We start from the raw sequence: 27,911 nt of genomic DNA on the forward strand, positions 1-27,911 counted from the left end.
GAAACAACCCGCCCACAACACCACCCCCGTTATTCCCTGAGTTAAACTGACTTCACGTCCCTGGCGCCAGCAGTGCTTCACCCAGGGACGGTGGATCCGCTGGGGGGTCTACAGCTGCCCGGAGAAGCAGGCTCCATCAGACACTGTATCACTGGGGCCCTTCCCACAAGGCCCTGGTCACATCTGTGGTAGTGATGGCAGTACCGACCTGATGGGAGGAGCTGGTGGCACGTGGCCCCTTCACGCTAGGCAGCAGCTGAGCTGAGGCCATGGAAAGAACAGGGAATGTGAGGTGCTGAGAATCCAGCGTGCCCAGTCAGCGTGAACGACAAGCTGGCTCTGCCACACGTCAATGCTATCGACAGACCAGAAAAGCTACCGATGGAGGGGGAGGCAGCAGCCAGAGACTGTGTCTGCGTTGTCCAAATGCCTTCTGCACCCCCAGTCCCTCCCCATCCATCTCTTTCATTTTGCTCGTTATCTGAGGAGCATTTCCTGTCTCCCCTATACAGGGTGCTAAGGGGCAGTTTGCTTATTAACCCTTTGTACTCAAGTTCTCAGCCCTTCTCTGCAGCCATGGCACCACTTGTTCTGCAGACACCGCGCCAGCAGGGGCACGTCAGATGGCAGCCCCCGGTGGGACAAGGAAGGACGCATGTGCAAGCGCGGCTATACAAAGACCAGGATTTATTCCAAAAACTCTTCCATAGTACAAAACAGGGCCAGAGAAATGGCCCCACAAGAGGCAGGTCCCAGCTCAGGCTATGGCAACAGACCCCACTGGCATGGGATAAGCCGGGTCGGTGTGGGCCTAGAGGGCGTCTCAGCTGTCAGTACAAAGGGCAGACCTGGCACAGGCCACATTGGGAATGGCGGGTATGGGGTGGCATGGGCATGGAAGGGCGGGCATTGGTTGGTGTGAGCGTGGAGGGCAAAGCTGTCACAGGCGCAGCTGCTTTGGGAGGGGCTGTCACGGGCAGGGCAGGGCTAGGCATAAGAATTCAAAGCCAATAAAGGATTTAGAGGTGCTCAATCCAGGCCCCTAGTAGAGAATGTCCTCGAAGCGGAGCAGCAGGAACTGGTGCAGGAAAGATGGCAGGTGCAGCTCGGGCAAGATCTGCAGCAGCCGGCCCTCCAGGTAGTTCCTGAGTGTGCAGCGGGCCAAGTGCTGCAGGGAGCGGGGCCTCTGCCCCAGGGAGAAGAGTGACTCATAGAAATCTGGGTGCTTCTGTAAGGAGAGAGAGAGATCAGCATGGGAAGTGGCTCCACATGACCTCTGGCCGGTGTCTCTATCCCATGTCATGTGACAATGGCAACAGATCACAGGCAGATACTTTCCACCGACACTGAACAAGAAGCTCTATTAGCACAATGGCCAGAGTCTTATCCTTACAGCTGTTCTGTTTCTCTCTCCCACTTTCAATGCAGAGTTTCTGCTCAGCACCTTCCCTGCCCCCTCATGCCCTCAGAGGGTGCTTCTGGGACCTGCCTGGCCAGACAGGCACTGTGGGGGGGAGCCCCAGGTCCCTGAAGGCCCTTGGTTCTCTTACCTGCACGATCTCAGCTGGGACAGCCTCTGCCCACTCAGCAGTGACCCGCACACGGTCATAGCTGTTGATCAGCACCTCGATGGTGCGAGGGGAGGAGCAGCAGTACCGCAACACCTGCAGCAGGGCAGAGGCAGGGAAGGGGGAGAGGAGTGGTCTCATGCACCAGCATCACACTAAGCCTCCAGAGAGCTGGCTTTGATTTTCTGCTCTGCTACTGACTCCCTGTGGCCCTGGGCAAGTCACATAACCTGTGTCTTTTCCCAGGCTGGGACGGGCTGTGCCCACATTGCACACTTTGGGACGGGCCTTGCCTGTGTGCGGCAAGCTACAGCAAAGGGACTGCATGTGGATGGATTCCCAACTCCCACTCCCCATGGCCCAGGCCATCAGTAGCTGTCAGAGCCTATTCCAGCTGCACAAGTGATCCTCATTATCTGGTGTTAATAGGAGATTAATTAGTGTTAATTGTTGATTTTCCTGTATTTTCCCAAAGGGGAGAGCAATCTGCAGATCTCCAGGCTGGGTAATTATTGCACTGCTCGGGAATTAAGGCAGATAGTTAACACTTTGCTTGCTGGGGTCTTGCACAGAGGAAGCGGCAGGAGTTGCTGGGGATAATGGCCCCAGGGAAGGAGAACACCTCTGAAGACCAGCTTCAGAGAGACAGGATGACTTCACCAAGGAAAGGACAGCACCTTGTGTGGCCTGCAGATTAATGGAGGTTGGTGGGCAGCACACAGGGAAGGCAAGAGACTCATAGGGGGAAATATCACCCCAGGGACAGAACCACACGGATCCCCCCTCAATACATCTCCCTCCGCAACCCCCCAGACCACGCTCCCCACCCAGCACCCTGTGCATCCCAACCACCTGTCCCCACACACTTTAATCTCTGTAGGTCTGGGCATGACGTGGCTCCTGTCTCATGCCCTGCCCTGCTGCGCCCTTCCTGCCCTGCTCCCCCTCTCCCAGCTGGGCAGCGTGGCAGAGAGGGAGGCGGGTCATGGGCTGTTCTGGGCGCATCAGATTGTGTGCTTCTGCTAGGACACTGCTTGCCAGGCAGCTGCATGTTCTAGCTGAGCTCAGGCACAGCGTGGAGGGGACAGAGGTCTGGCTCCTGGTGCCACACTCTCAGGCAGCCAGCTTCCCCGCTGCCCCTCCAGCCAGCATCAGCCCCTCGCTGGGAGGGGCCCCAGGCCCTGCCGTGTCAGGCACCGGGAAAGCCTGCAAGCTCCCAGACAGGGCAGAGACAGGAAGCTGCATGTGGCCAGCACTGGGACAAGCTGCAGCTGATCTCTCCTCACAGCCAGGAGCAGGGCCCTCCGCAGCACAGCCCAGCTGGTGAGTTCCTGCCCTCCATCGCCCTCCTTTAAGATCCCAAGTTCTCTGGGGAAGGGCTGGCCTGCTCCTGCTCCTGCACCTGGCCCCCCACACACAGCCTGGGCCCAAGGCCAACCTCCCCCCCCAAAGAATAACAGGCAGGATTCACCGCACCAGGACTAAACAACTCAAGCCAGGCCTCCTTCCCTGCTAGTCCCCCCTGCTCACAACTGCAGGGCTGGGGAGCTGCAGCCCTCACTGCCACCCGCCCCTCAGACTTCAATAACCTCAGCAGAGCAGCTGTGCCCCTCAATCAGCCGCCCAGCCAGGGAAAGGAGCTCAAATGCTGGCACCTGGAGGGACAAGGGGACCCCAATTGCGGGGTGGCAAGAGAGAACTCACTACTGAGCTGGCAGGGAACAAGACCCCAGCTAGGGAAGGGGGCTGCCTGCCTGCAGAGGGAGGGAATGCCTCACAGAGCCGGGACCCCAATCACGTTCCCCACCCATACGGCACCCGCCCGCTGCCGCCCGTGCCAGCTCCACACCTTGATGAGGGCTCCGGGCCAGATGCGGACGGCGCCATGGTTGAGCAGGGCCCGCACCACGAGCTCTGGCTGGTGCCCCAGCTTGTAGGCTGCCACCTGCAAGATGTTATGCATGGCTGTGTTGCCACTGTAGCTCATGATGTTGACACTTGCCCCACGGGCCAGCAGCACCTCCACCACACGGGCATTGGCATTCTTGCAGGCCTGGTGCAGCGGGCGCTGCTGGTCCTGGTCTGCAGCATCCACGTTGGCGCCGCTCTGCACCAACTGCTGGCAGATGCCATAGTAGCGCTCCAGCTCCTCGGGGGGGTGCGTCTGGGCACAGGCAGCATTCAGCGGGGTCTGCCCTTCCTCATTCTTGGCCTCCAGCCACGCTCCGTGGCGCAGGAAGAGCTGGACGTGCTCCTGCAGGCCGTGCCGTGCTGCCACGTGCAGTGCCGTGTCCTCCTCTTCCTCCGTCCGGCTGTTCACGCTGGCGCCATGCTGCAGCACCAGCTGGGCACACCTGCACAGCAGGAGATGACTCAGTCCTGAGTTCACCCACCCTTGCCCAACATCTACCCACTAGCCCCCCACTACTCCTGCCCCCTGTCCCATCCGCCTACCGCCTGCTCTCTGCTACCCCCGCCCCCACCCCCTGCCTGCTGGCCCCCTATGTATCCACTGCCTGTCCCTCATCCACCTGCTCGCTCTCCCCTCACTGCCTACCATTCCCTCCCACACAACCAACCACGGCTAGACCCAGACCCCCCCACCTGCCATGCCTTCACTACCTCCTCCCTCAACTAGTCCCTCAACCCCCCACCTGACCATCACAGCAGCCTGCCATTCGCTCATCCTAGGCCTACTCCCCGTTGTGCCCCCAGCTCTCCCATGATTCCAGTGGCTAGGCCCTGAAATCCCTGACCCCGGGGACCCCGTGTACTGCGACAGGGGGTTCCAGCAGACAGGCCCCAGGGCTGGCAACAGGACTCCTGGGTTCTCTCCCAGCTCTGCCCCCGACTTGCTGTGTGGCCTGGGGCACGTCCCATCACTCTGTGCCTCAGTCTGCCCCTGCCATGGCAGGCCTGCTCGTACCTGACCACCCGTGTGAGAGGGTCTGGGATTTACCAGTGCAATGCATGCTGGCTGGGCAGGCAGACACACACCATCTGGGCCCACCCCATGCTCAGCAGCAAACAGCGCCGGCTTTGGGACTGGAGCCGGCAGCCAGCTACCAGTGCGTGACCTGTGCAGAGCCCCTGCGGGGCGAAAGCAGGGCTCTCCCGAGAGCTGTGACACAGTCAGCACTGTGCTGGGCTGCCTCCTGCCCTGGGGCAGGGCTGCTGACACGTCCTGTGAGCAGGTGCACAGGTGGGTTGGGTTCTGTAGGGAACTCACTGGAGGGAGTCCGGGCTCTTGCAGAGGTGCAGGGGCCTGTAGCCAGCCTCAGAGACGGCCTCGGGCTCCGCGCCGAAGGACAGCAGTAAGCGCACGCACTCCGTTCGGGCCGCCGCACAGGCCTCGTGCAGGGCTGTCTTGCCGCCAGGTGCAAAGTCCACATCAGCGCCCCTGAGCAGCAGGTGCCTGAGGCAGTCCAAGTAGCCACGCCCCGCCGTGATGTGCAGCGGCGTGGTGAGCTCCTGCTCATAGGTCAGCGACCACAGCCCTGCAGCAGGAGAAGGACTGTGAAGGGGACAACTGCACACACAGCTGAGTGCCCACCCCGTCCTCGCCCCACCTTCCAGACACCACTAGTCCCTCTCCCACAGATCCTCCTCCTCTCCCCTCCCCCACAAGGCTGCACCCCAGCTTTCCCTGCTCCCCAAGGGGACCAGTCATTGCCTCTCCCTGCCCCAGTCCTCTGATAAAACCTGCTGGTCTTGGAACTTGCGCAGAGGCAGGGGGATCCCCAGGCCACGCTCCCAGCGTGGAGGGAGTGCTCAGGGCACAGCAGGTGCCTTGGGAAGGGGACGCTCAGCCGCACTCAGCAAGGGAGAGCTGCTGCTAGGTGTGCTCGCCCAGCCAGGCACGCAGGGCAAGGGATTTCAAGCATTCAGAAAGGGGCAGGGGGGCTGCCGGTCTCTGTGAGCCCTGGGCAGGGGAGGCCACACTGGTGCGTGGGAAGAGAGTCTGGGGTGACATAGGTAACAGAGCCTGCACACACAGTGTTGACCCCTGTACGTGGCCTGTGGCTCTAGATCACTCTTGGAGGTGGTGTTACTAGGTCGGCATAAGGGGGCTCGTACATCGGTGGGACTGGGAGACCCATTTAAGTGTAGACACGTGCACCCCGAGGTCGCCGTAGCTGCCTTGCATTGACGAGGCCCGAGAGCCTTACGTAACGCTTTACATCGCAAACACTGCACCTGGTTTGTCCTTCTTTTCCTGTATCTCCCATAAAAGGTTGAAGGAATGTTTAATGGTCTCTGCATATCACAGCCCGAGCCTCGTCTGACACGGCTGAATGCCGAATAGGGCCTGGGTTACGTTAACACCTTTGGCCCATCTGGACCAGTCAAATGAATACAGCCTCTCGCCCTCCCACCACAGACAGCACCAGCCCTGCCCTTCCCCAACCTCCCCCCCCCCACTGACACCCCATAGCACACGCAGCCAGGCCGGCGCACACAGCCAGCGACAGGTCCTGCTCACTCCAGGTCGGTGGTGTTGAACACGAAGCTGTAACCCAGGCCACAGCAGGCACATCCCCAGCCTGCAGCACCGGCCAGGAGGCCTGGATGGGGCCACCTGCCTTCTGCCTCCCGATGGCTGCTGTGTACAGCCCCCCCTGCCCCTAGCTTGCTCCCGGCTGCCTGTGAGGAGGGGCTTTGGGAGGGGCGCCCCTTTGCAAGGGGCTAGATCAGGGAGATGAGGACTCTCCGCCATGCCTGCTGGACTCTGCCCCCAAGAGCCAGGAGGAAGGAGACCGGATCTTAGCTGATCCCATGGGGCCTGGAGCCAGGGGCAGGGGTGAGGGTCGGGCTTCAGCCTGTCCCGCTGGCTGGCAGCAGGGGGGCTGGGAAGTGTCAGGTCTCTGCTCAGCCTGTCAGGCCCAGAGCAGGGAAGGGTTGGGGCTTAGCTTGTTCTATTCTGGGATACCGCATGACTGAGTGTTTGGGCCAAGGGGCAGGTGAGCAAAGGCCTCCCGCACAGAAACTCCCCTGCAGCAAAAGGCTTTTAAAGAGAAAGGCCCAGGCGGGGGCGGGGGTGGGGGCAATGCTTTAAGGGCTCTGTCACAATCGAGGTGCAGCAGCTTTGGTAAGACCGTGTGCCCCTCAGCAGCCCCGCTCGAGTTTTACTTCTCGGTTTTGGCTGGGTTGGCAGCCCCCTGCAACACCCCATCCCCACTTCAAGCACTCTGTGGGAAGCCCCTGTGGAGGGACACGGACTGGCCCAGGTCATTTCTGGTCTCAGACACACAGCCAGTCACCCCCTGGGTCTGCGCTTTGGATTAGACGTCAGGGTCAAGGACACCCCAATCAAAGCACTTCCATCTCCCAGGCAACACGCAGCAATCGGGATCCTCACCCAGCCACCAAGACTCAGGGATGTCACCCAACGCCAAAGCTAAAGGACGGCTTGGCCTTTGGTCCCCCTCAGCCATGCAGACAGCCTCCCTTTTCTGACACCCTGCACCAGATGGAGAGAGAGCTGGAACTCAAGTGCTGATGGGGGGGGAGGAGCTCAGAGGAAGCCCCCTAAGAGGAGGGGGGCGGGGAGAAAGCACTCAGGGAGGGGGCAGGGCAGGACATGGGGGTGGGGAAGGGGATTAGAAAGGCCTTGAGGTCCATCAGCGGCTATTAGCCAAGATGGTCAGGGATGCAACCTCATGCTCTGCCTGCCAGCTACTGGGATGGTCACTTGATAATTGCCTTCTTCTGCTCATTCCTTCTGAAGCACCTGGCATGAGCCACTGTCAGAAGACAGGATGCTGGGTTAGTCGGACCATTGTCTGACCCAATATGGCTGTTCTTATGTTCTTAACAGGCTGGCCCAGCTCTGCTGCTACACAGCACAACACAGGCTCATACCGCCCCAGGCACTGGCAGGGCTGCCCCACAAGCAGACTCCTGTCCCAGACTCCTACTACATCTCTCCCCTTATCGCCCACTCCCCACAGCTAGCAGGGCATACATGCAAGGCCATGCCCCCAGCGCACGTTCTCCAAGAACAGGCCAGGCGCTGTACTGCTTTTAGCTGATGTTTCTAACAGAGATGGGCTCTGTAGTCACAGAATCTTGGATTCATAGAAATGTAGGGTTGGAAGGGACCCCAAGGGGTCATCTAGCCCATCGCCCCATGATGAGGCAGGATTAAGTATATCTAGAGTGTCCCTGAGAGATGTTTGTCCAACCTGTTCTTAAAAATCTCCAGTGACGGGGTGTCTACAATCTCCAAGATAACCTCTTCCAGCGCTCAGCTATCCTTTGAGCGAAGAACAGTTTTCCTAACATCTCACCGAAATCTCCTTTGCTGCATACTTAGCCCATTACTTCTGGTCCTACCCTCGGTGGACGTGGAGAACAATTGATCACCATCCTCTTCACATATCTGAAACTGTTATCAGGTCCCCCGCACTGTCTCTTCTCCAGACGAAACATCCAATTCTTTCAGTTTTTCCTCACAGCTCAGGTTCCCTAAACCTCTTATTATTCTTGTTTCTCTCCTTTGGACTCTCTCCAATTTGTCCACATCTTTGCTGAAATGTGGTGCCCAAAACTGTATGCAGTATTCCAGCTGAGACCTCACCAGTGCCGAGCAGAGGGGAACAACTACCTCCTATGTCTTCCATGTGCAACATTCCAGCTACTACATCCACCTTTTTCACAACAGCCTCACACTGAGTCCTATTCAATTTGTGATCGATTATAACCCCCAGCTCCTTTACTGCAGCACTACTGCCTCGCCAATTATTCCCCATTTTGTACTTGTTCATTTGATTAATATTCACTACAGAAACCACAGGATTATTGGGACTCTGCAAGTAACAGCTCCAGCATACGCTGGTAGTCATAACCTCCTCCTAGCCCCACCCCACCACAAGACAAGAAGTTTATACTAAGATAAAGACACAGCATCACCTATTGGTGGAGGCACTGTCTGCACTTATCATTACAGCTCCGCCTGCCACTGAACAAGAATTTAAAAGCAGACAATAATAAACCTTTTGTTAATCAACTAGGAATCCAGGCACTTTGTCCCTTCGAGTCATATGTTCAGTCATGGAGTCTCTGCTTGTGATTGAATCTACATAGTCAGTGAGGCCTGTCTGATGTGGACAGACTGTCTGCTGAGGACATACAAGCAATTTTCCTGCTCCACAACCAGTCTCCACCATGAGCACAAGAACCTGTTGGGATATTTCCAAATACTCTGCTGCATCCCTCTGGGACTGAGATTGAGTATGCTCAGAGCTTGCCTGCCCCTTTCTTTCAGTAACTCTGTGCACTCACCAAGGAGTGAGCCCTTACTTTTGGTGTCAACAGGGATAACTCAGTTATTTTCTTCATTACAGTGTAAGGTCCCTCCAAAAAGGAGTAAGTTTGGGATTTTTTCTGGGCTGCTTTTTCCAGTTGTGTGGCCACACTTTTCTTTTTCCTTCCTGCTCAGGCACATAATTCTCCTTTTTCCTGGCATCTTGTGCCTAGCATGCTTGCTTCCGGATCATTTCTTCATCCACCTTCTGGAATGCTGTCCTCAGGTCACTGATATACGACTTCACTGCTGCCTGAACATCAAGTCACAGGTTTGCAGAGTCCAGAAATAATCTCCTAAAGGGAGTCATGGATAGCTGAGTGTGAGGTGGTGCTGTATGCAAAGGCAAAAAGGTGTCTTCATATGTTAGTCTCACTGGTCTTCTCTGACGAGGACTCTAATCATGGAACAAATGGAGCAGTTCACTCTCTCCACTGCCCCTTTACTCACTGAGTGGGCATCCCTTGTCTTCACCTTGGATATCTGGAGTTGTTGGCAAACCTTGGGTATAACCGTGATCCACTGATCACTGCAGATGCAGCTTCATGGGCTGAATGGCAACGCTACATGTTTCCTTTTATCCTTCAGTGGCAGTGCTGCCAAATACTTTGAGATGTCGTACGTAGATCACCAGCAAATACTGATCCCCAGCTCGTGTTTCTGGTAGTAGGCCTTTCCAGTCAATCTGTGTGAACACCATTAGATTGGGGCATTTCTCCTAAAGGAGTTCTGCCTCTCCTTGCACCTTGGTGGCACACTCCTTTCTTGACAGGAGAAAGAGGAAGGTACCCAGTTCTTATCATCTGCAGCTGTGCCCAGCCAAAAAGAAAACCCATCAGATATCCAGCTCAGAATCTTTTCAGACCCACTGCTGGCCTGCTCTTTTGTTATTATGAAGACACTATTCTCTGTAAGCTTGCTGTCAAGACAATCCTGTTGCCATCATGCACAAGAAAGCTGGATCAATGGATAATCGTTCCTGAATTGTGTTGAACCTCCTCAGTCTTGGTCTCCTTCAGTAGATCTGTTAGCACACTGAGATAACTCAAGGTCCTGAGACTGTTGCCAGATGTCATCACAAGACCAGACTGAGTCTATTCTCACTGCCCTCACCTAGCTGAGATCATCCACAACCACATTTTGCTTTCCAGGTTTATGACACACTGTCAATGTATATTTGGAAAGTTTGTGAATCCATCTCCACAGGAGTCCTTCTATGTTGTTCTTCATCAGGAGCCACCGCAGGGCACTGTAATCTGTACACACTGTGAATTCTGTAACTAGTCAATAGGGATGATAGACCTGGAGGGCCAAACAATTGCCAGATACTCCAGTTCTGTAGCTGAATACTTGGTTTCCCTCTCATTTAATTTGCAGCCTCCAAAAGCCACTGGTCTGTGCCTGCCAAGCTCAGTCTGACAGCAATCTCTGAGGCATCCCAGGTTACCCTATATGGATGTTACTCAAAAGCTTTTTTTGGTGTTTACCTATCCAGACAAAGTCCCTCTTAGTTAGCTGGTCTAATGGCGCTGCCTGCTCCCCAAAAATGTGTACAGACTTCCTGTAGAATCTGCAGAGGCCTACAAACCGCTGCACCTCCTCAGGTCTGTGGTAACCTTCCAGACCTTTACAACTTTCAGTTTCCAACCTATCCTCACTGATTACGTCCTAGGGAGGTGATGCAACTCTTTCAAGGCGGACATTTGTATCCTGCTAGTTTAAATCCTGATTCCTTAAAAAGTTTTAAAATCCTTTCCACTCCTACCAGATGTTCCTCCCACATTTTATGGAAACAAATGAAGTACATGAGGATGCCTTCATTTCTCCAAACTTGGGTTAGTTCATTTACTTCTGAAATGTCCCTTGGATATGTGAGTCCGAAACACATGCTGCAAAATTGAAAGTCCATGAGGTGTCACAAAGGCAGTTTTTTTCTGGAACCTCAGTTGGCACTTTAATCTGATGGTAGCCAGATACCAAATCATATAATCATAGAATCATAGAATATTAGAGTTGGAAGGGACCTCAGGAGGTCATCTAGTCCAACCCCCTGCTCAAAGCAGGACTAACCTCAGCTATATCATCCCAACCAGGGCTTTGTCAAGCCTCAGCTTAAAAACCTCTAAGGATGGAGATTCCACCACCTCCCTAGGTAACCCATTCCAGTGCTTCACCACCCTCCTAGTAAAAAACTTTTTCCTAATGTCCAACCTAGACCTCCCGCCCTGCAACTTGAGACCGTTGCTCCTTGTTCTGTCATCTGCCACCACCGAGAACAGCCTAGCCCCATCCTCCCTGGAACCCCCTTTCAGGTAGTTAAAGGCCGCTATCAAATCCCCCTCATTCTTCTCTTTTGCAGACTAAACAAGCCCAGTTTCCTTAGCCTCTCCTCATAAGTCCTGTGCTCCAGCCCCCTAATCATTTTGGTTGCCCTCCGCTGCACTCTCTCCAACTTGTCCACATCCTTTTTGTAGTGGGGGACCCAAAACTGGACACAATATTCTAAATGCGGCCTCACCAATGCCGAATAGAGGGGAATAATCACTTCCCGTGACCTGCTGGCAATGCCCCTCCTAATGCAGCCCAATATGCCATTAGCCTTCTTGGCAACCAGGGCACACTGCTGACTCATATCCAGCTTTTTATCCACCGTTACCCCCAGGTCCCTTTCTGCAGAGCTGCTGCCCAGTTCGTCGGTCCCCAGTCTATAGCTGTGCATGGGATTCTTCCTTCCTAAGTGGAGGACTCTGCACTTATCTTTGTTGAACCTCATTAGATTTCTTTTGGCCCAATCCTCCAGTTTGTTTAGGTCACTCTGTATCCTATCCCTACCTTGCAGGGTATCTACCACTCCCCCCAGCTTAGTGTCGTCCGCAAACTTGCTGAGGGTGCAATCTACCCCATCCTCCAGATCATTAATAAAGATGTTGAACAAAACCGGCCCCAGGACTGACCCCTGGGGAACTCCGCTTGTGACCGGTTGCCAGCTAGACATGGAGCCATTGATCACTACTCGTTGAGCCCTATGCTCTAGCCAGTTCTCTATCCATTTTATAGTCCATTCATCCAACCCATACTTCTTTAACTTGCTGATAAGAATACTATGAGAGACAGTATCAAAAGCTTTGCTAAAGTCAAGGTATATCACGTCCACCGCCTTCCCTACATCCACAGAGCCAGTCACCTCATCATAGAAAGCAATCAGGTTGGTCAGGCATGACTTGCCCTTGGTAAATCCGTGTTGACTGTTCCTGATCACCTTCCTCTCTTCCAAGTGCCTTAAAATGGATTCCTTAAGGACCTGCTCCATGATTTTTCCAGGGATTGAGGTGAGGCTGACCGGTCTGTAGTTCCCTGGATCCTCTTTCCTCCCTTTTTTGAAGATGGGCACTATATTTGCTTTTTTCCAGTCGTCAGGGACCTCCCCCTGTTGCCACGAGCTTTCAAAGATAATAGCCAATGGCTCTGAAATCACCTCAGCCAACTCCCTCAGCACCCTCGGGTGCATTGCATCCGGCCCCATGGATACTACAATATTTTCCTCCTCACATTTTATCCAGAGTGTCTGTCTTGTTGGGAAGTGGGTCACTATCTTGACTTGTCAGTGAATTAAGTCTCCTGCAGCCAATGCATCTCCTCAAGTCTCAGATGGGCTTTTCCACAATTCCAGTGGGATGGCCAAGGTGATGTGGATTGCTCAGTTGGGCCATCCTCCAGCATTCTCTCAGCTTCTGTTTCACTGCTACCTAGGACACCACTCATCCAATATTAAACTGGGTGGTCCTCTTTTTGAGAGGTGTGTCTCTAATCCAGTACTGGCACAAAACCAGACCTGGTGTTGTCTGGTATTGGATGGGGGATGCTGCTCAAACCCTCCGCCCCGAGCTCTTAAAAATGGCACTCTCCCCCAGACTGGGGACCAATGGGCTAGGCAGCAGTTCTGCAGAAAAGGACCTGGAGGTTACAGTGGAGAAGAAGCTGGAGATGAGGTAACAGTGTGCCCTGGTTGCCAAGAAGGCTAATGACATATTCAGCTGCATTAGTAGGAGCCCTTGGAAGTGATTATTCCCCTCTATTCGACACATGAGGCCACATTTGGAGTATTGTGTCCAGTTTTGGGCCCCCACTACAGAAAGGATGTGGACAAATTGGAGAGAGACCAGAGGGGGCAACAAAAATGATTAGGGGGCTGGGGCCCATGTCTTATGAGGAAAGGCTGAGGGAACTGGGCTTATTTAAGTCTGCAGAAGAGAAGAGTGAGGGGGAATTTGATAGCTGCCTTTAACTACCTGAAAGGGGGTTCCAGGGAGGATGGGGCTAGGCTGTCCTCAGTGGTGGCAGATGACAAAACAAAGAGCAATGGTCTCAAGTTGCAGTTGGGGAGTCTAGGTTGGATATTAGGAAAAACTTTTTCCCTATGAGGGTGGTGAAGCACTGGAATGGGTTACCTGGGGAGGTGGTGGAATCTCCATCCTGAGAGGTTTTTAAGGCCTGGCTTGACAAAGCCCTGGCTGGGATGATTTAGTCGGGGTTGGTCCTGCTTTGAGCAGGGGGTTGGACTATATACCTCCTGAGGTCCCTTCCAACCCTGATCTTCTGTGATTCTATGGTCCCCCATGCAATGTGACCTTAGACACACTGTCACATTGACGGGGTGGGCCCATGCTATTCCTGGCTGGCATTCCAGGAACATGTGAGTGGCCAAGTCACTGCTCCCTGATATGTCAGGGGAATCTGACGTGGGGGCTGCCTCACAGGAACACTCTCAGTGTAAGCACAGTCTGATGCTGCGTCCACTCACGACTAGCAGGCCCTTCATTAGTGCAGGAGAACACACTATCACACCGTAAGAGCAGTTGTTCTTTGCTTCCTTTCATTGCCTTCCTTGGCTGCTTCTTTCAAGTCAGCCCCTAGCTCTTTTACTGACTGGACCACATCACAGCTCTTGACCTCTGCCCCATGAGAGACTTGAGACACCAACGACATTGGCCCCATGGTCTGGTTTTTCACTAGCTGCACGTCCTGGTCAGTCACATTAATTGCTCTTACCCAGAATTCCCCCCAGCTTGAAACAGAGTTTTGCTAAACAGCAACACTGCCTGGAAATGTGTAGCGTTAAACACTCCTTCAGGTTCACTGCAGCAGTCCTTTGTCCTTTTGGGGCATTCCTGCCTGATAACCTGATGTGGTGAACCAGGGGTTGTGTAATATGTTTATGACCAATATGTATGACCCTGTATCTATCCACTAGATCAGGGGCTCTCAAACTGGGGACTGTGACCCCCTCAAGGGGTCGTGAGGTTATTATGGGGGATCACGAGTTGTCAGCCCCGGCGCATGCTGGTAAGGGTGACATGGCATGGGGAGGTCATCAATCTTTGCGGGGGAGAAGGGGGGGAATGCGTCACAGCCTCAAATGTTTTCAAAGGGGGTCCCAGCAAAAGACGTTTGAGAACCCCTGTATGAGATGTTGCTAGCCAGCAGGCAGAAAAGTTAATTTTCTCCCTGGGACAAAGGAGGTGAGGGCTAGTTTTCTGGGACATTAAGCCACTAGATTTGTCTAGGCTGGAAGCAACATGGCTGAATGGAAGCCACTAACGAGACAATGGAAGCATCGGTGACCAGACATTAACACCTAACTCTAGGAAGCTGAGGCCATGTGAACACAGCATGGCTGTGTCAGGAGCACAAGGTATGAACAGACTGGTTTTAAGGACAGGCTGCCGCTGAGAACATGCAAGGACAGAAACCAAGGCTTGTCCAGACAAGCAGTTAGTGCAAAGCACGTTGGGATGCAAAGCTACAGAACACTAGCCTCCCTGGGTCGACATGTCCTCCCACCCACATCTGGCAGGGCTATCTAAATATTGTCCAAGGACACGTTTCACAGAGAGGAAGAGCAAAGTGTACTAGAAACTTCTGGTGTGTGGCAGCAAGGTCCACATAGACTGTTAGTGTGCGGCACGCTACAGCATTGTAGGTTTACACCCTCACTTGCTGCACACTAACTCTTCATCCAGACAAGCCCTAAAAACACAGGGACAGAGAGGAGATGGACCTCAGAGAATCAGAGAATGGTGAAACCCTGGCTTCCATCAATATGGCCTCTGTCTTAACCTCCTGGTCCCGGTCTAACCTAAAGACCTCCTGATGCTGTATGCCAGGTGACTAATAAATGCTCTCTTGTTTTAAAAAGCCTGTCTTGCCTCACACAGACACTGCCTGATTGCATTGCTCCCTACGAAGGGAACGCCTCTGTCTCTCTGGCATCTGATCTCCACTGGACTCACTGGAAAGAAACAAGGCTTGCTGGAAGTCCTTGGGAACACATGATCTGCCCTTTGGGAAAGGGTGGGCCCTGGCCCACTGAAGGGGTTCCATCTAGGAGACTGTTTGAAGGCTGGGGCATAGCACAGGACTTCCTTTCTGGCACCTTGCATGGCAGAGGCAGAGGCATCTATGAGGCCTCAAGAGTTGCTCACCAAGATCCACATTTCCTCCTACCTACATCCAAGCGGGGGTATCTGAATATTGCCCAGGAACAAGTATGTTCTATTAACACCCCCGGATCCTGTGATACCCTCGCACGAAATCCACTCCCAGGACAACAGCACTGGAAATACTGGCCATCATCCATCAAGCTCGCGTCTCAAGAGCAGTGTAGTAGTAGTCGTGGCAGCAGAGGCACGGCTGAGCCACAGAGAAACTAACCCACCTGAAACCAGCGGGTATGCTCTTGGCACAGCTGCCACCAGTGCTACTGTGGCCACACTGCTATTTACACTCACGCTAGCTCTTTGAGAGCTAGTGTGAGCATGTGTGCACAAGCAGGGGAGTCACACTCCCAGCTTGTAGTGTAGACGTAGCCTGAGAGACTGGGATGGGGTGGGTGACCCGGGCTGGATATCAAACCAAACAAGGAACTTTATGTTACCACCCCAGAGCTCCCTCCTTCCCCCCCTATTACCATCTGGCACTCCCTCTGTCCCCGACACATCCCTCCGGGACTCTCTTCCCTTGGACACCCTCCACCCCCAGCACTTCCTCTGCACCTGTCACCCTCCCCAGTAATTCCACCCATTTAACAGCCCTCCAGCACTCCCTCTCCCCACAACAGCCTCCACCTGCCAAGCAGTCTGTCCCCTAGGAGCTGGCTCTCACCAAATTTCCGGCTGGTCCACCGCAGCTCGTCACCCTTGGACTCAATGATGAGGTTGATGGCAGCGCTCTCAGTGAAATGCTTCTGCACCGCCTCCAGGTCCCCAGTGAAGAGTGCATTCTGCACCAGCACATCCCGGCACTCAATTGGCTCCAGGCGGCTGCTCCGGAATCCCCGGCCCCCAGGGTTTGGGGCAGGCAGGCCTTGGTGGCGGCAGGAACCCATAGGCCTGGTATGCTTCCACCTGCCCAGCAGCTCCTCGTCCAGCTGCAGTGCGGAAGAACTGGACGAGCAGCTGTAGCCCGTCATGGGGAGACGCACAGGGTAAGCCTTGGCTTTATAAAGTGACAATTGGCTGCTGCTTCTGCCCCAGAGCTCCTGGCTTAGTGGTGTGTCCTTGGTGGGCTGCTCAGGACTGGCTGGTTGGGCTCAGGCACAGGCCTGACTCAGCCTTTATAAATAGCGCTCCTGGCAGCACCCACTGCCTGAGTGTTTATCCTCAGCTGCTGCAGCTGGTGTCACTATGGCAGGGGGGGCAGGGGTGAGGCAACTGACAGCTCGCTCTCCCTGGCTTTCCCTCTGTCCCTGGGCAGTGGGTGCAGGGACGGAGGAGTCATGCACACAGCACCTAGAAATGTGCTTTGAGCAGACGCAGGTCCTGGCCCAGATCTCACTGCAGAGGTGGTGTAATGAGGGAGCAGCAAACTGGGGGGGGGAGCACAAAGGCAGGGTTAACCTGCTCTCCTTTACCACCTGAGTATCAGAGTAGTGAGGGTCCTGCAGGAGCCCAGGGAGAGGCTCCCCTGGGCAGGAAACACCAGGGCAAGACTTAGTTGGGACAGTGTGGTTAATGCACCTGGGGCAGAGGCCCTGGCCCCGGGCGGTGGGGCTGGGAAGGCGTGGGAAGAGAGGTTGGCAGGGAGCAGGTCAGATGGGGGGCAGTGGAATGTGGCAGGAAAGGCCCAGGGAATGTGGGGACTGTGCACAGAGGCCTCTGCCCCAAGGCAGGAAAGGGACAGCCCCTCTCTGTGTGGTATCCAAACCCCTAGGAAAGGGGCCTACTCTGGAGGAAACCAGTTCTCCCCGGCTGCTTCAGAAGGGAGAGGTTCCTATGGAAACCACCAGGGCTTTAAAGGGCTTTTCTGCTTGGTTAGGATCACACCAGCCCCCTCAGAGAAAGTGACCTGGCTCAGGGTGAGAGACACAGGCATCCGGGCGCAGCTGCCAACGCTCCCACAGTCACAGACATTCTCCCGCGGAAGGGTCCCCAGCTGGGCCGTGTGGCTGGCCTGGCTCTGCAGTCTCATTGGGCAGGAACGTTATTTTTTTGCATTTATTTCTCCTTGGTTTGTTCTGAAGTAAAAAGGTGGGTGTGAGAGCTGGCCTCGGCAACCGTCAGCATCTAGGAGCTAGGCTGGGCCTCTGCTCAGCTGCCAGCCAGCTCCCACACCCAGCGGGGCTGAGTCAGGCCCTCCTGGGCTCATGGCCATCGTTAGCTGGGATGCCACACACTGAATAAACTGTTCAGGCTGCTCCAGCCATTGTGAGACGGGAACAGCAGCCCCTGGGAATCACCGAAAAGCTTCTGCATCAAATTACAGACCTGGAGCCCTCTTTTCTCCAAACTACTCTTGATTTTTGAGTCTCAGTGAGCTCAGTAAAGCAACCCACGTTTGAAGCCAAACAGACCCATAGCAGTAGTTTGAGCAGTCACGTTCAGCAAAGGGCTGCATGATGTGTAGGTGTAGCTGTGCTGGTCCCAGGATATCAGAGAGACAAGGTGGATGAAGTCAGATCTTTCATTGGACCAACTTCTGCTGGTGAGACAGACCAGCTTTCGAGCTACTCAGAGCTCTTCTTCAGCACTTAGAAACATGCTCATTTCACCTTGGGGAGTCCCTTGAAATGTGTGTTAACTACTTACGCTAAACACTCTGTTCAGCTTGTATTTCGCTGTCACACTCTGAGGCCAGGTCTACACCAGAGATCTGTAGCGGTGTAACTACATCTCACAGGGGTGTGAAAAATGCACACCTCGGAGCAGTGTAGTTTTACCAACCTAATCCCCGGTGTAGACAGCGCTAACTCGACAGGAGAGCTTCTGCCATTGACATATTAGGGGGCTGGAGCACAGGACTTATGAGGAGAGGCTGAGGGAACTGGGCTTGTTTAGTCTGCAAAAGAGAAGAGTGAGGGGGGATTTGATAGCGGCCTTTAACTACCTGAAAGGGGGTTCTAGGGAGGATGGGGCTAGGCTGTTCTCGGTGGTGGCAGATGACAGAACAAGGAGCAACGGTCTCAAGTTGCAGGGAGGGAGGTCTAGGTTGGACATTAGGAAAAAGTTTTTTACTAGGAGGGTGGTGAAGCACTGGAATGGGTTACCTAGGGAGGTGGTGGAATCTCCATCCTTAGAGGTTTTTAAGCTGCGGCTTGACAAAGCCCTGGTTGGGATGATATAGCAGAGGTTAGTCCTGCTTTGAGCAGGGGGTTGGACTAGATGACCTCCTGAGGTCCCTTCCAACTCTAATATTCTATGATTCTATGATTCTATGACATAGCTACCGCCTCGTGGGGAGGTGGACTAACCACCCCGACGGGAGACGCTCTCATGTAGGCATGTAGCGTCTTCACAGTGGCACAGCTGTGCTGATGCAGCGTTTTAAGTGCAGACCTGCCCAGCGCTGAAGCGCTCTGTGTAAGCTTGAAAGCTGGTCTCTCTCACCAACAGAAGGGGGTCCAATCAAAGATATGACCTCACCCCCTTGTCTTTCAGAAGTCAAACAGGAAAGCGCTGCTAGGCAAGTATGAACCTGGCACATACTGACCTGATTCTCTCAAAGCTGGATGGTCTTTAAAGGTTCCATGAGTTCTACAAACCAGCTGAGTCAGAGCTTCTACAGCCAGACATCGAGAGAGCCTGAGCCCGTCTCTGACTGGAGCAGCAGCAGACGTATCTTCCATGCCCCCACTTAACTCTAAATAGGATGAACTGATTTTGCCCAAACTTTAAAATAATAAATAATAATAATAATGAAAAAAAATCCACGTCTGGGCCCCTCATGGCGGGAAAATCCCAGGTTTGCCTAGGGAAGTTCTCAACAACTGCAACTGGCCAGTGGAAATGCAGAGTGGAGAGAGGCACAACCCCACGGGGAGCTCCCAGGCAGCCAAGAAGATCTGGTCTCTGCCTTGCTGCTTCCCCACTATTCACTCTGTTACGTGCTGGCAGTGACCTCGAGGTGAGTCCCTGCCCTGCAGAGAATGTGATGCAAACCCAAGCATGTATGTTGCCACAGCAGGAATCTGGACAGAAGACGGCCCTGACCCACTATACCGCCCACCCCTACCTCCTGCAAATACAGAGCTACCCAGAGCTTCATCCAGTTTAAATGGCTGGAGCAATGTGGCTCCCACCGCCTCCCAGTGACACCGTCCAGTAAGCAGCAGTGCCCTGGTGTTCTTCCCCTTTGCTCAGTCACAGCCCATTGTCCAGTCAGATCTCTGGTACTACACTAAGCTCCTCTCCCTTCTCGGGGCTCTGCAGCCTGTCCCCACGCATCATGCCGCCCTCGGGCAGCTACACAGCTCCTGGAGCTCCTTCTGTCTCAGGACTGAGAGATCCTGAGCTGAGTGCAAGGTCTGAGGGTAGGGCGGGGTGCATGGGGAAAAGCAGAGCACAGGGGCCTGTGTGTTTCCATCCCCACATCTCCAGAGGGACAGGGGACCCAGAGCTGCCTGGAGCTGAGCACAGGGTCCCGCAGAGTCTCTGCCCAGAGCCCTGGAGGGAGAGGCTGTCCCCCATTCGCTGGAGTGGAGGCCTCTGTGTGTCCAGCGCAGAACTGCCTGGCTCAGGGGCAGGAGGCTTTTCCCTCTCAGGGCTGCATGAGGGCAGTGACCTAGACCTGGATCTCAGCAGGGCTCCCCCAGCCACTCCAGGGCTGGGCAGATCACCAATGCACTCCCCATTGCCATTCAAGGCGTGGTTGGGAGGATGCAGCCTGGCTCTGGCTCACCCCACATGCACCCCCTCTTGCTCATCCTGTATGCGTGCACAACCTCCTCCCTCCGGGGTACACATGCAGATGTGCTCCTATATACACACCCACCCAGGCTCACCCCACATGCATAGACATCGCACCCCCAAGCTCAAGCACCGCCCCCCAGGTTCGTCTCACATGTGCACTCCAGGCTCACTCCCAGGCACGCACACTCTTCTTGTTGCACAGATGGGCAGGACGAAGAATACATTGGATTTATGAGGCTGTCCTGCCCCACAGGCCCCAGGGCACAAGCCCAGGTGGGGGAAGATGCAGGCTCCTCATCCAGCGCTATTTCTTCCCTTTCTTTCCTTTCTTGTCCTTCCCCTTTGCCTCCTTCCCTTCTGCTCTCTCCTGCACTGCCTTGAGCCGCTTCTTACCCAGAGGCGTCTTCATGTACCAGTCCTGCCAAGAGGGAGCAAATGAGTGGGGGAGGTCAGCATGGGGGAGCAGATGGGATGGGCCGCCCTGAGGGGTGACAGCAACATGGGGGGCAGGGAACAAGCTGGGGGGGCGGTGTGTGCCCCTGGTGGTGACAGGAACATGGGGGCAGGGACCAGGTTGTGGTAGGTAGGTGGTAGGCCGTGAGGGGTGACAGTAACATGGGAGGCAGGGACCAGGCTGAGGTGGGAGCTGGGCGTAGCAGCCCTTTGTTTCTGCCCTTGGTGGTGACAGGAACATGGGGGCAGGGACCAGGCTGAGGTGGGAGCTGGGGGAAAGGGTCCCCCTGCGTCTGCCCCAAGGACTGACAGTAACATAGGGGACATGGCTTAGACTGTGGTCGGGGCTGAGGGGAGAGGTCCCCTAGATCTGCCATGAGGGGTGACAGTAACATGGGGGGCAGAGACCAGGCTGTGGCAGGGGCTGGGGGAGGGGGCTCCCGTGTCTGCCGTGTGGGGTGACAGTAATATGGGGGACAGGGACCAGGCTGTGGCAGGGGCTGAGGGGAGAGACCCCCTGTGTCTGCCCCCAGTGGTGACAGTAGCATGGGGGGCTGGGAACTGAGGGGCTCGGCCAAGCACCTGAAGCGTCTTCTCCTCCTCGCTGTAAATGGGGTCGTCCTTGGCCAGCAGCTGCAGGAACTCGCTTGCACCCAGCGGCTTCTTGGGGAGCTGCAGGATGCGCCGCTCCGTCAGCACCATCTGCACGGCCCGCGCCAGGTGCCCCTGGCTGTAGCCATCCGAGACTTTGGCCAGGGCGCTGACGTTCAAGGTACCGGTGATGGAGCCGCCATGCTTCTTGATCAGGCGCTGCCAGGTGACTGCACAGGGCAAAAGGGGACAATTGTGGGTGAGCTCTGGGAGAGATCAGCCTATGCTGGAGGTGGGGGGAGCCCAGACGATAGGGGGCGGGGAGGAGAAAGAGTCAGGGCACAGGGTGGAGGAACTGGGGTGACCCAGCCAGAGGGAGGGAGGGCTGCAGGCCCAGGCAATTTAGCCTGGGGGAAAGACACACCAAACTCCCCCCAGGCCCACCATGGAGGAAGGCAAGCACCATGTGGGGCGAGAGCATCTGTGCAGCCAGCTGTGGGGCTGGTCCCAGCCTGCCAGTCTGATGCAGAACAGGGTGGGTTGGGGGTGGCATGGGTTTTAAATGGGTGTAAAATGGGGTTGCTGCTGCTCGGGGTACAGTGCTGGTACCTTCCCCAGGATGGGACAAGTCACACAGCCTCTCCCCCACACTCTGGGGTTACACCCAGGGGCTGCAATTCAGGGGTGGGGGCAGAACAGGAAGCCACACCGTGACATCCCCAGACAACTTTGGGGGCTTGGGGAAGCTAGGCATCTCTCCCTCCTCCAGTTAAAATGAGAGATCTCAGACTGATCCCATGTCGCTCCTGCCTCCCTTTGCCCCCAGTGTTTGCCAGGGTGATATCTCCTCGCCTCCCCATCCCCACTGATGGAGTAAAGAAGCAAAGAAATAAAAAGTGAATCCAGCAATCTCCCCCTTCATTCTGGGTCCTTTCCTCCAGGGAGTCCCCTAAAGGGCCCTGGACTTGAACATGATGCCCCGTGTCTGGGTCACTCCCCCCCTGCGCTGGGTTCAGCTCTTTCCCCCGGCTAGCAAATGGTTCACTGCTTGCCACTCCCTACTGCTGCCTGGGGCAGTTGTGTGTTTGATTTTCCCTCCCTATACAGAACTTTGCACTTGTCTTAACTGAATTTCATCTTGTTGATTTCAAACCAATGCTCTAATTTGTGAAGGTTGATTTGAATTCTAACCGTGTCCTCCAAAGTGCTTGCAACCCCTCCCCCAGCTTGTTGCCATCAGCAAATTTTATAAGTATTCTCTCCTCGCCATTATCCAAGTCATTAACGAAAACATTAAATAGTGCGGGGCCCAGGAACGACTCCATGTGGGACCCCACTAAACACGTCCTCCCAGTTTGACAGCAACCATTAATGACTACTCCGATTACTGACTTTCAACCAGTTGTGCACCCTCCTTACTGACACATTTCCCTAATTTGCTTAGGAGAATGTCCTGTGGGACTATGTCAAAATCAAGATATATCTTCACTAAAATCAAAATATATCACGTCTACTGCTTCCCGCCTACCCCCTAGGCCAGGAAACCTGTTGAAAAAGAAAATTATGTTGGTATGGCAAGATATCTTCTTGCAAATCCATGCTGGCTTTTCCTTATAACCCTGTTATCCTCTAGGTGTTTACAACTGATTGTTTAATATCTTGTTCCAGTATCTTTCCAGTCACTGAAGTTAGGCTGCCTGGTAACAACTCTCTATAGCATCAACACCCAGCTCTGACTGCACAGAACCTGGCAGCCCATGGGGCCAGCCACTCGCTCTCCATAGACATCAGGACCATGGATGTCCTACAGGAGGGGATTCTAGAATCTAAGGATGTTTTGGGGCTGCCTCTGCACCCCAAAGCACTGGCAAAAAGGGAAGGAACCAGCTGGCCACCTGCCCCAGTTTGCTGACATCCACAGCCAACTCTGCTTGGGCCAGGCTGCCTCCCTCACCGTAGCGGGATGCGTAGTCGGGGCGAGGGATGAGGAGGATCCTCTCATAAGCTTTGCACAGTGTCTTCACATCAGCCGCGTAGGGCTTATCCGACGTGCCTATCAGCAGCACCCGGTCCTCTGGCTTCAGCATCTTCAGGGCTTTAGGTAAATCCCTCTTCAGTCGCTTGGGGTCAGCCTGCGAGGCAGCAAAGGGCAGAGCTACAGGGGTCAGATCGAGTCTGCTGGCGGCAGGGGGGGCAGAAGGCCAGAGTGAGAGGGGCCAGGCACAGCTTAGGTACTGCCACCCCAGGTGCACGTTCTCAAGTCCCCCTGCCCTCTCTGGGATGAACTGAGGCAACGTCTGCACAATTCATGAATTCTGGTTAATCCTGCGAGTTGTATTATGAAAACCTGCTGTCTCATGCGTGCCCACATGGCTGTGGCTCCAGCACTGCTGACAGGTCCCATAGCAGGGACATACCAGAAAGATACCGTGGGGTGCTTAGATTCAACAACCTGACTCAGGTGCAAACACCTGGGAACAAGGGGAAGCGAAATCCTTCGCAAACCACTTTTGCTGACTTTTCAGAAGGGAGAGGGCAAGGCAGGAGCAGTAGAAACTTACCCAGAAGACAGAACGAAGGATGCCCAAGGGTTTAAATAGCAAGACCACATGAACAGAATGGGCCAGAGAAGAAGAAGCAAGAGAGACCAAGGTCACCCACCATGTAGCAGCCTTATAGGGAAGGGGGCCCTTGTCCACTTTCCTGAGCCCAGATGGTCCCAAAGACTCTGGACAACCTATAGGATGCTAACACCCATTCCAAGAATGCCCTGGAGTGGTGAGGAAACTGAGGCAGGGACATGTGTGTAGTGTTTATTGTTTTGTACGATCTGTACTCTCCTGTGCTTTACATGATTAAGTAAAAGAGTATTAACATGTTACACTCTGTGCAAAATGTCTGACTGCCTTCACTGCTTCACAGTTGCTGCATGCCCTTGAGAGAGCTAACGTGTAACCAGAAGCTTCACACCTGGGGGGAGGAGTTCTGGGAAAGGGTGTGTTTGAGTAGGGGAGTCCGAAGGGTCAACACTGCGCCTTGCAGGGCTAGATGGTTGGATAGTGTGCCCCGCTGAGCGTGTGCCTAGACACCCAAGGATTGGGGCAGTGGTTGGACACCGTTCAAGCTCCAGGGGCTTAAAACACTCTTGGAACCGGAGGCTTGGACTCCCCTCCTAGCAGTCCTAGTGTGTGGCCAGGAGGGGGTGCTAGCTAGGATCTAAGACACCTCCCCACTCCCGGGTGACCCCGTCCTCCACCCCAGTAGCCTCCATCTCCAACTCTCACCTCCTTCTCCTCTTTCGGGACCTTCTTGTAAAACGTCTTCTCTGCGTTCCCAACCCAGATCACTGACGGCTGCATCAACCTCGCCACCTACAACACCCCAGAGAGGAGACTGAGCCAGAGCCCCCAAGCCACAGGGCAGGGGAGGGCTTGTCCCGACCTGCTAACCCCAGAGAATGCCCCGCACCCCCCAGCACCATACCGGCCTTGCTGTGCGAGGCCCAGGTGAAAACCTGCCCCTGTCCCTCCACTGGGACCTCAGTTCTACCAGCTCAGGAGGGAATGGCCCCATTTCCTGCCCACTCGGAGCTGGTACCTTGAACACCATGTGCATCATCATGGCGAGGCCAGTCTTCCCTGGGTACCTGCCCACGAGGTTGTCTGGGGACAGATCGAAGAGGTTGGCACCTGTCTCAGTGCACACAGCGTGGACCAGCATCTTCTTCCCCGTTCCAGCAGGGCCAGCCAGAAGCAGAGACTTTACCTGCGGGGCCAGCTCATGCAGAGTGGGAGACCCTGGGTGACAATGGGGGGGAGGTGTTGGGGGAAGGTTTCTACTCGACCCCAACACAGCATCAGAGCACCCCATGGAGTCACCCCCCGGTAAGTAAGGCCATGCCCAGCCCCCGCCCCTCGCCCACAGAAAAGCTGGTCCATGCCTGGCCCCTCCCTGGGAACCCCAGGCCATGACCAACCCACCCCCCTCACGTGAATGCCAGGCCATGGTTCTGGCCAAGGCATACTGCAAGGATGCTGCTCCCCCAGGGGCACTTTGCACCCTTGGCAGCAGGCAGCCTGATGTCTGGCACAGAGCAGGGTCCCTCCATTACCCACCTGCCCCACCTCACCAGACCCCCCTAGGCACACAGGGATGGGGGCAGCTGATCCCTCACCCAGGCGCAGGATGGCATACAGGGCGATGTTCTGCCGGATGTCTGTCACCGACGGTACAGGCTCAATCCCCGCCACGCGCATGGTGGTGCCCAGATAACAGAAATCACCTGCTGCGGGAAGGTAGGTGTGAGCGGCAGGGAGGAGGGGAAGAGACAGTCCCCCACCCCGACCGTGGCTGTGAGCCAGAGCCATAGGTTGGGCCAGACCTCCCCCCCCCACATCATCTCACTAACAGCAGGGTGCTAGGTTGGCAAGACACCCCACATTCCCCCTTCCCTTCCCCCACCCTCCGCCAATGCAGCAAGCAGCTCCTGTCCCCTTTTTACCCACCGACCCCCAGTGTGGGGAGCCAGCCTCCATCCCCCAACATACAACCACTGGGGCAGAGAGCAGTTCCACCCCCCACAGGGCCCATCCTAGCATCACACCCCCCAGGTGAGCAAGCACTCACCCATGTAGTCAGCCAGCTGGACGTGCTGGGCCTGTTTGAGGATTCCCTGCAGCACCAGCTCCTCATAGAGAGAGTCCAGGGTTCTGGAGGGGGAGCGGCTATTAGGGGAGCCCACTCCCAGCACCCAACCTTGCCCGAACTCCATACACATGGCTGCTGTCCAGCCCCCCACCACAGACTGGGGGGGAAGGCTGGATCAGCACACCCCCGCTCCAGAGCAAGGGGCAGCGGGAGAAGTTCTGGGGAAGCCCCATCAGGGCCTGTCCAATTGACCCCAGAGCAGGATTATTCTGCAAGGGCAGGCTAGTAGGGACCTAGCCGGGCACATTAGGGGGAAGAGGATCATGGCAGGGAATACAGGGCAGCGGAAGGTGAGCTGGAGGGAGCTCACTAAAGGAGAGAGGGTAATGGGCTGTGGGAGCAGCTCTGGGCATGTGGGGAAAGGTGTAAGGGGAGCATTCACTGAGGGACAAGGAAGTTGGTGGAAAGCTGCCTAAGAGAAAGGGGAGCTGTGGAGAACAGAAGCTGGGTGTGTGTCCAGGGCACTGGAATCTAGGAGAGGGGAAGGGTGATACCTGTCTGGGGTTAAATCTTTCTCCTTCTTTTTCCCACCTTTCTTCCCCTTCTTCTGCTTGGAAAAGAACAACAAACCTTAACATCTAGGCCCCCCTTCAGTGGGGGCCCCCTCCCCATCCCCATGTCCCCAGTGTCAGCCCCCCCACCTCGTGTGAGAGCCCCCCACATCTGTGTGCCCAATAATATCACTCCTTCCCCAATCATGGAATCACAGAGTTGGAAGGGACCTCAGCAGGTATCTAGTCTAATCCCCTGCTCAGAGCAGGACTAACCTCAGCTATATCATCCCAGCCAGGCTTTGCCAAGACGCAGCTTAAAAACCTCTAAAGATGGAGATTCCACCACCTCCCTAGGTAACCCATTCCAGTGCTTCACCACCCTCCTAGGGAAAAACATTTTCCTAATGTCCAACCTAGCCCTCCCCAACTGCAACTTGAGACCATTGCTCCTTGTTCTGTCATCTGCCGCCACTGAGAACAGCCTAGCTCCATCCTCCCTGGAACCCCCTTTCAGGTAGTTAAAGGCCGCTATCAAATCTCCCCTCATTCTTCTCTTCTGCAGACTAAACAAGCCCAGTTTCCTTAGCCTCTCCTCATAAGTCCTGTACTCCAGCCCCCTCATCATTTTTGTTGCCCTCCGCTGGACTCTCTCCAACTTCTCCACATCCTTGTTGTAGTGGGGGGCCCAAAACTGGACACAATACTCCAAATGCGGCCTCACCAATGCCGAATAGGGGGGAATAATCACTTCCCACGACCTGCTGGCAATGCTCCTCCTAATGCAGCCCAATATGCTATTAGCCTTCTTGACAACCAGGGCACACTGCTGACTCATATCCAGCTTCTTAACCACTGTTACCCCCAGGTCCTTTTCTGCAGAACTGCTGCCTAGCCCCTAGGTCCCCAGTCTGTAGCAGTGCATGGGATTCTTCCTTCCTAACTGCAGGACTCTGCACTTGTCCTTGTTGAACCTCATCAGATTTCTTTTGGCCCAATCCTCCAATTTGTCTATGTCACTTTGTATCCTATCCCTATCTTCCAGGGTATCTGCCACTCCCCCCAGATTAGTGTCATCTGCAAACTTGCTGAGAGTGCAATCTTCCCCATCCTCCAGATCATTAATCGCTGGTGTAGGCCCCCGGGCTGTCCCCCTACCCACTGCACCCCAAGGAGAGCACACCCTTCATGAGGCACTGAGATGCGGGAGAAGTCTTTGACCTTGCTGCTCTTCTTTGCCTTGCGAGGTTTCCCCTCCTCTCGATCCACAGCCAGTTTCAGTCTCTGCAATTCCTCACGCATCAGCTCATCCACCTGGGGGAAGAGAGCCTCAAGCCAGCAACTGGGGACTCCCCACAAAGCCAGGAACTCTCCAGTGAACAGCTTCTGCCCCACACATTCCCTCACCCCAGGCTCCCCACCACCTACTCCTCAGTCTCTTCTGCTTTGGATACACAGAGAACAGCTGACACCCTTAGAATCATAGATTAGGGTTGGAAGGGACCTCAGGAGGTATCTAGTCCAACCCCCTGCTCAAAGCAGGACCAACCCCAACTAAACCATCCAGCCAGAGCTCTGTCAAGCCACACTTTAAAAACCTCGAAGGATGGAG

At 55.1% G+C, this 27,911-nt stretch overlaps 2 protein-coding genes across 5 annotated transcripts in view; both read right to left on the reverse strand.

The window, feature by feature from the left end:
- Positions 1–670: 670 nt before the first annotated feature.
- On the reverse strand, positions 671–20,337 carry ASB10 (ankyrin repeat and SOCS box containing 10). 2 transcript variants are annotated; one of them, XM_067535683.1, is made up of 6 exons: positions 20,209–20,337; positions 16,036–16,328; positions 4,798–5,065; positions 3,418–3,922; positions 1,551–1,664; positions 671–1,228 (listed from the first exon to the last, which is right to left on the reverse strand). In XM_067535683.1, exons 2-6 carry the CDS (start codon positions 16,256–16,258, stop codon positions 1,043–1,045), a joined length of 1,296 nt encoding a protein of 431 aa, XP_067391784.1. In that variant the 5' UTR covers positions 16,259–16,328; positions 20,209–20,337; the 3' UTR covers positions 671–1,042. The 2 variants fall into 2 exon arrangements, with proteins under 2 accessions (XP_067391784.1, XP_067391783.1); XM_067535682.1 differs by lacking the exon at positions 20,209–20,337 and having other exon boundaries at positions 16,036–17,060.
- Positions 20,272–27,911, reverse strand: part of IQCA1L (IQ motif containing with AAA domain 1 like) — a 52,266-nt gene continuing 44,626 nt past the window's right edge. The window contains exons 10-18 of one of the 3 annotated variants that reach the window (XM_067535677.1): positions 27,521–27,613; positions 26,303–26,355; positions 25,728–25,810; positions 25,276–25,383; positions 24,699–24,898; positions 24,386–24,472; positions 23,056–23,233; positions 21,093–21,331; positions 20,272–20,475 (exon numbers count right to left, since the gene is read on the reverse strand). In XM_067535677.1, coding sequence (XP_067391778.1) covers positions 20,362–20,475; positions 21,093–21,331; positions 23,056–23,233; positions 24,386–24,472; positions 24,699–24,898; positions 25,276–25,383; positions 25,728–25,810; positions 26,303–26,355; positions 27,521–27,613 — 1,155 coding nt within the window. In that variant the 3' untranslated portion in view covers positions 20,272–20,361. Of the gene's footprint in view, positions 20,476–21,092; positions 21,332–23,055; positions 23,234–24,385; positions 24,473–24,698; positions 24,899–25,275; positions 25,387–25,727; positions 25,811–26,302; positions 26,356–27,520; positions 27,614–27,911 lie in introns of all 3 variants that reach the window. The other 2 variants (XM_067535678.1, XM_067535679.1) reach the window with 2 other exon arrangements.

This window comes from Emydura macquarii, unplaced genomic scaffold (genome assembly GCF_026122565.2).
Source record: "Emydura macquarii macquarii isolate MOO-44397 ecotype Brisbane River unplaced genomic scaffold, CSIRO-AGI_Emac_v2 contig_3511, whole genome shotgun sequence".
In the NCBI taxonomy this organism is placed as follows: Eukaryota; Metazoa; Chordata; order Testudines; family Chelidae; genus Emydura; species Emydura macquarii.

Coding starts and splice junctions, on each gene's coding strand:
- ASB10 (XM_067535682.1), bottom strand. CDS start 16,342: ATGACGGGCTACAGCTGCTCGTCCAGTTCTTCCGCACTGCAGCTGGAC. Junction 1,665..3,417: donor GGCCCGGAGCCCTCATCAAG/GTGTGGAGCTGG, acceptor GCCCTGCTGCAG/GTGTTGCGGTACTGCTGCTC. Junction 1,229..1,550: donor TCCCAGCTGAGATCGTGCAG/GTAAGAGAACCA, acceptor CTCTCCTTACAG/AAGCACCCAGATTTCTATGA.